The sequence below is a fragment of the Hyalella azteca genome, unplaced genomic scaffold (genome assembly GCF_000764305.2).
Source record: "Hyalella azteca isolate HAZT.00-mixed unplaced genomic scaffold, Hazt_2.0.2 contig17452, whole genome shotgun sequence".
NCBI classification, from domain to species: Eukaryota; Metazoa; Arthropoda; class Malacostraca; order Amphipoda; family Hyalellidae; genus Hyalella; species Hyalella azteca.
Genome location: NW_025947235.1, coordinates 29,155 through 36,496, shown reverse-complemented (window position 1 = coordinate 36,496; position 7,342 = coordinate 29,155). Strand labels below are relative to the sequence as shown.

Below are 7,342 nucleotides of genomic sequence, written 5' to 3'. Positions count from 1 at the left end.
ATTTATACTAAACCATGAATAACAATACCTCAATATAAATTAAAGACTGCCACTCAATATATTTAAATATATGAAAAAATCAAAAAAATCAAAGAAATCAAAATAATAAAAAAATCAAGTGATTTAATCACATGATTTAATCATTTTGATTTAATCATTGCCAACCCTGCCGGCCATTTTCAAGATCCATTGCTGGGTAATTTTTAATAAGAAAGTGCTGCAAGAAACTTTGATAGAATATCCTTTACTATCCATGCACTAAAACACAGACAACATAACTGATTTCTGGACAAGCTTCACTGCATCCTGATCCTTCCGGCGTGCCATAAACCTTCCTGTGTGGCGTGTGCGCTTGCAGTCCTTCAGATTTCCAGAGATTGTGAAGTTATTTCTCATATGCAATAATTTCAATCCAAATGTGTTGGCAAGAACTTCAGAAGGTGTAAATTTTGCTCCTGATGCGTCGCCAAATATCTTGCAATATTCACCCACTTTCTGCACAGTGGAATCCTGATCCGAGGCTGATCGTGAGATGCTTCAATTTCATACCTACAAAAATTAAATGATATTAGAGCAGCGATATTTCAGAAAAAAATAGAACTTTTCCAGCCCTGGACTAGGAGGCAGGTTTTTCAATCAATTTTCTTATGTTAACATGAGATGATGAGAATATATTAGCTATCCAGAATTTCACACTGGACTACAAGCCTGGAAAACATCTACCTTTAGGGCCCCAACTAGAGGTTTCCCACCATTTTGGGAACCACAAGATTTCTGCCAAATGAATTACCCCCTATCTACTTGTTAACAAAAGTGCCAAATAAGATTCCAATTGTGATAGATGAAATTTCACATTGGAGCCGCACATAGTGACAAAACAGAGGGTTTTTTGGAATCTCCCTAAAGTTTAGTTTTGAGTCCTATAAGTAGACCAGTAAAGTATCATGGATACCAGCATTATCATACTTAAGAAATTGGTTTAAATCTCGAGTAAATGAGGAAATTAAAAATGAACTGATTCTAAAAAAGCTCTGGTTCATGGTGGTTTTTAAGCAAATCCTTGGGCATTTAGCCCCAGCAGACTCCAGCAGGCACTCCGCAGGCACAGTGGTGCTCCGAAGCAGAAAAAACCTAGATCCAGGTTTTTTGCTTCCCACTCGGTTTCTAGGTTTTTCATTAACAAACTGATCCTAATCTAATTTTTTTCAGAATGGTGCGCTGAAAGCAGAAATCAAAGCTGCAAGATTTCAGAAACAAGTAGGAAAATTCTAATCCTGCAGTGAACCAAGCATGGAAAACTTCTAAGTTTTAGCTAACTTTAGGGCCACGACTTGCACCTTCCTGCCATTTCCGGAACCGCAAGATTTCTGCCAGATGAATTACCTCTTATATAATTGTTAACAAAATTAAAAAATGCACTAGGCCCTATCAGGCTCACAGGCTGCAAGATTCCAAATGCATCAAACATTTGTCACGTTGAAGCTGCAACCCGCAAGATCTCAGAAACAAGCAGGAAAATTCTAATCCTGCAGTGGACTAAGAAAATAAAGAAACTATTAACAATTATACAACAAACAAAAAAAAAAAACTTTTATTATCCCATTTGTCAGTACTTCTCATTTCTCAAAGATGAAATTTCGATAAAAATATTCACAAAATCTTAACAATAGGAAGTTGCTTTTGTCCAGTCTCCAAAATTCATACCTAGGCCTAATTAGTTGGGGCTTCAATTCTTGAGCATCTTTCTATTTTTGTGATTGTGAAACTACGCGTATGATGTATCTTTCACAAAACCAAAAGAACTGCGTTAAAACATGATGAACATGAAGCAAAATTGATGGCGACTCTGCCGAATTGTGCGATAGGCCTATTGACATTTGACGCCAATTGATGGTTGCTTGTTTTTCATTTAATCATGCAATCCGCAATCGTAATACTAACTAACTAGTGACATGACTTACCAGTGATAGCAGCCACCTTCAATTACTCTTAAAGTAAAGTTTGACGGGACATCGTATGAATAAGAAAGAAGAACTCTTGGCACATTTAGCTTAGAGCAACAAGAAAAGCTTACCAGCAGACTTGCTGCTAAAATTAAACTAATGGACATTGCCATACGCGTGCAATATTTTGAACCCGCTCCAAATTCGCATAGAATAGTCAAGATCTAAGTTGTGTCGTTTGGCTAGCCAACAGAAGTAATGTTTTCAATGACATTTTCTCATCGCTAATTTTAAACTAACCCAGAATATGCATTAGAACGATGTTTTTGAGATATTTTATTCGATTACGTGATGAAATTATTTCTAAAAAAAAGTTACGGTCAAAATAATTAAAATTCCACTTGGCTTCCGATAATAATTCCTCAATCGCAAGTCAAAATGCAATCATTTAGACATACATATTCGAGACCACTGCAGCAATTCCGGGCAGAAATTAAACAACAATTTTTAATCGCGTGGTTTCTTGGCCCAGCATCAGTTCAATCAAAAAAAAGAAATGGTTTGCATCAATTGCTGATACATGGCCTACACACGAAGCTAAAATTATCATAGTAGAATTTGATTTTCTTTATTAAAGAACTTGCTTCTTTTCCAAGCCATGTGTGCCTAATTGGACTCAAATTCCAGGGCAAGAATTGCTTCTACGGTAATCTATCGCGACCATCCGGTGCAAGTCTAGTAGCTACTTCAAACTATCGCCAGTCATGAAAAGATCCGGTCAAATGACACGAGTTTAGATCTATGAACAAGGCACGAAAAGGAAAAGAATCGGCGACAGGCTACATCAGGCCTACACTTTAGCGCCGACAGCACTATGTTATGTTATGTTATGGTAGGGTGTCAGGGCGACTTCTGAACACCCTTTTTTTTAGATTTCTCTAAAGAAAGAAATTGCAAATGCTCAAATCAGGTGACCTCGCAGGCCGCTGTAATTCACCCCTCAGAGACACCAGACGTCCGGGAAACATGCGTCTCAAAACATTGAGTGACATTCGGGCTGTGCGAGCTGTAGCTCCATCCTGCTGGAACCACACGTCTCCCAATGCTTCATTTTCTACAATGTTTTCCATCCTGGGCTACAAGAAATTTTGCAACATTGCAGCATAACATTCGGAATTCACTGTCACGGTTACTCCCTCCTCCTCAAAGAAGTATGGGCCTATCACACCAAATTGTTAGATGGCACACCAGACCGTTAGTTTGGGAGAATGTAGTGGTCTTTGATGGATAATTTATTGATTATCTTCAGCCCAGTAACGACAATTTTGCATATTTACAGTCCCACAGAGGTGAAAATGCGCCTCATCACTGCTGAAGAACGCTGCGTCGGGAGCAATCTGTTCAAGCATGTTCTCACACAGATTTCGGTAGCTGGCAAAGTCGGCTTCGTTCAATTATTTGGCCATCATCATATTGGGTAGGGATGGAAATGCAAATCCCTATGTAGAATCCTCCTTAAACTGCGCGAGGAGGTTCCCTAAGCAACGGCATGCCTTCGTGCAAAACGTCTTGGCGAGTGGATGAGTGCTACTCTCACACTCTCGACATTTTCTGGCGTTCTGAATTTCTGATGGACCTGCGTCGGTCATGTGTATCTCTTCTTAGTGTACTTCCAGTTGCCTCCAACTGCCTAACCCCTGGACCGAATTGTGTTCGCCTGAGGAAGAGCATCATTGCATTGAATACTGAACTGCCGCCGAAAATCTCTTTGCGTTGCAATCACGGATTGATTGTTCTCGAAATATGCGCGCAGAGCAAATCCATGATGTTTTCCTGACCACACTATGTTGGCTACTGAAATGGGAATAGAGGAGGGGCTGAAAAAAAAAACACCCGCACGCCCATTCCCTTCCTTCCCTGCGAGCACTGACTGCTCTAAACTGCTCAATCTGTTCTGCCCCACCCTGTATGATATCGTAGCTAGCCCCTTCCTTGCGGTAACGGGACCGGGCGGTTAAGCACAGCAAAATTGAAGCAGTGAGTTGCGAGTTCGAGACCGCAACAAGCCGTGGATGTTCTGCGATGTTAAGAATCGGCGACAGGCCTACGGCCTAATAAACGCTGAAACCGCTATAAACTGCTCAATCTGTTCTGCCCCACCCTGTATGATATCGTAGCTAGCCCCTTCCTTGCGGTAACGGGCGGCTTTCAGGTGGTTGAGGAATGGCCAGCGGTCGGCTATATATAATTGGACTAGGCCGACCACTGGCCACGTATTATTCGTTGCCCCTCCTCGATTTCCCCTTCATTTGAGTTCCCTCCTTGAGTTCCCCTTCCAAGACCTTCGTTGCCCCTATCTCCCGTCTTGGACTGACAGGTGAGTAATTTACGACGTCTGCTTTCCCTCATTCCTTCCACAACGCCTGCATTTGAGCAGGTGGTATACGGGATTTCCACTCCACATGAGAGTATGCTCGCAATATAACTAGTTCTTGGTGAGAAATATCTTAAAATGGCGGTTGAATCACATATGTTTTAATACAGATTTAATACCGAAGTTGTACAAATAGAACTACTTCTTCATGTCCCATAAATTTTCGGTAAGTCGCATGTAAATTGAGCATCGATGTACAACATTATCCTCAATCATAACATATGTTATACAAAGTTTATATGTATTTGTTTCGATAGAGAAATTGTAAAATAAATAGCCGAATAATAATATAATAATTCATATTGATATTTCATTTACGAGCGGAGTTATAATGAATCAACGTAGTGATGGAAACCGATAGGGGTTTCCAGCCGAGGCTTCAAACAGGCTCGGCTCTTCCCTATGACTTTCTTCACAAATTAGGCTGGATTTTACTCTACTCGTAAATGAGATGGCGATATAGATTTTTCCATGCTTACCCAGCTATTTATTTATAAACAATGGCCAGGAACAATAAATATGTAAACTTTGTATTAAACGAGTTATAATGAAAGAAAATTTTGTGAAACTTTGAATATTATTGTTCATCAAGTCTGTGACTCATACACGTTTTTTTCGAGATGTAAACGGGTTGTAATTTGTATTCTCCATTGAATGGTATACTCGGCATTTCTTGATCAGCCTCCTTGTTGTAGATATTATCTCCCAAAAAATAGTTATGATCGAGCCTGCTGATACGCGGAGGGAAGATCCCGCATACTAACTGCTCAAACGCAGGCGTTGTGGAAGGTATGAGGGGAAAGAGACATCGTAAATTACTGAAATGTCAGTTCACGACGGGCGGCAAGGTGAAGGCGAACTCAATGAGGAGCGAGGAATAATACGTGGCCAGTGGTCGGCCTAGTCCAATTAGTTATAGCCGACCGCTGGCCATTCCTCGGCCACCTGAAAGCGACCAGTAGCCGCGAGAAAGGATCTGGCTAGGATATCATATTACAAAGAGTACAAGCTCGAGGGTAGAGACTGGTCGAGCTTCGGGCAGATCAAGGATTTCACGCGATGGTCGCAAAAACCTCGCTCTCAGACTTCGCTGCATTCTGACTACCAGCCTTAAGGTGCTAATACACACGACTAGTAAAAGTAGTATTAGCTGCTAGTTTTCCCCAGGTGCCAGCGCAGTGCGTCGTTGGAGACCGTCGAGTGAGGGCAGTGCATGGTGGAATATAGAATAGAAGTGTCGGCGTTGAAGAAATAGGCCCAATATGGAACGTAACGATAATGGAACATCTGAAAAAAAGTTCAATATCATTTCGACACCTCTTAAAGTTATAAGAACCGTCGTTGCTGGGACAAGACATACATAGTTCATAACATTAACATTAGAAATGTTTGCCCCCAAGAAAGAAACAGAGCGCATAAACATGCACACTACATGTGTGCACAACTACACAAACATGCTCAAACAACTGCTTCAGCTACTCGCATCTGAAGAATAATTCATCCCAATATTTGGAGTGCGAATACTTGCAGCCAATACTGGCCCCGTGTATAAGCATGTGTACCTAGTGCAGCTTTACTTAATCTCGGGTTCATAGGAAATATTTATTAGAATCGGGTTTACGAGGAAGTCGATTGGCAGGTTTAAAGAAATATATTTATCTAAATTTTAATGATAAAAAAAATATGTATGTGATGAACCAGCCTCTGACCATCAATCGCCGGTAACCTCACTTAACGGTTCGTATTGACCATAGTTGTCTCACCCACCGATTACCGGAAGCTGAATAGGTTAACAGCTACCCAATTGGCTACGAAGCAATGCTCAAGGCGTGACGGGATTTTATAACAAATGCAAGTTCAAGGTTTATTAACTAAGAGGTTTAACAAGTAGCCTACTACGGAGCTAAGACGCAGAGGAGAGAGAGAGAGCGAGCTAACATAGGGACAATGCTCTTGATCCTAGAAGAGAAATAAGCATAGTAAGTACACTGTTAATAATTACGCCTAATGACTACCCTAGCAACGGCTTTACACGACGCCAGATTAATTATTTACGATATAAGCCACCTATAAGTAAACACGCACAATGGCACAGTAACATTAACACGAAACACGGTAACGCATAACACAGTAACGGTATTCAACAGTAACGCAAAATACAGCTCACCTTGGCGACGGTCAGGTAATCCCCTGTAAGCGAGGCACCAACACGCAAGCCGGAATTGACACAGCTACTACCACCAGCCTCGGCCTACATCAGCGCCGGTACACTTTATCTCTACGGTCTGAATGAAAGTAGGGAATTTGCAGCCTACATACAACATTACAATATATATGTTATTTAATTATTAATAAGGAATCTTTGAATAGATTCAAGCAGTCAATGAAATCCCCATCGCGGATTATACCTATCGCGGTCGCATCTCTCAACACACGCGGTACGAGTACTTTAATGTGTAACTGGTATTTTAATAATGAGCCAGGATGATCAGATCTAAACATTTAATCGCGTTTTGCCGGCATCAACCATAATTATTAGCGAATCAGGTTAAATAATTCGATTTATCTAAAACACGTAACAAAAGTTCTGTAAAGTCTGAAAACATTCATAAATAATTCTGAACCTCCAGCTAATATTCTGGACATTTAATTTCCTCAAATCACAATACAAGCGTATCAAATCAAGTGAAAGTTTTTTAAGTGCTGCCACTGCACTCAAATGCAGCCCATATTAGAGTGCCAGGCGCGAGACTTATCGAGCTTTAACGTCGTTGGCATGAATTTCACTTCAAAAAAACTAACCTAATACGCCGTCATGGTTTATAAATAAGCTTTATAGGTTTCAGCGGTCGCCTGGTTGACGCGGTCCAGAACTTTTCTGACGTCATCGTTTCTTATGCAACCGCTTCTAATAATTCATAGCCTGCATAACTGTGCGGAATATCCACTTGCAACCATACAGGAA

At 40.8% G+C, this 7,342-nt stretch overlaps 1 protein-coding gene across 1 annotated transcript in view; it reads right to left on the bottom strand.

Annotated features, from left to right (window-relative positions):
• Window positions 1-2,170, bottom strand: part of LOC108681858 (nuclear pore membrane glycoprotein 210) — a 21,420-nt gene extending 19,250 nt beyond the window's left edge. The window contains exon 1 of the mRNA XM_018170933.2: window positions 1,962-2,170. Coding sequence (XP_018026422.2) covers window positions 1,962-2,116 — 155 coding nt within the window. The 5' untranslated portion in view covers window positions 2,117-2,170. The remainder of the gene's footprint in view (window positions 1-1,961) is intronic.
• Between the last annotated feature and the right edge of the window lie 5,172 nt (window positions 2,171-7,342).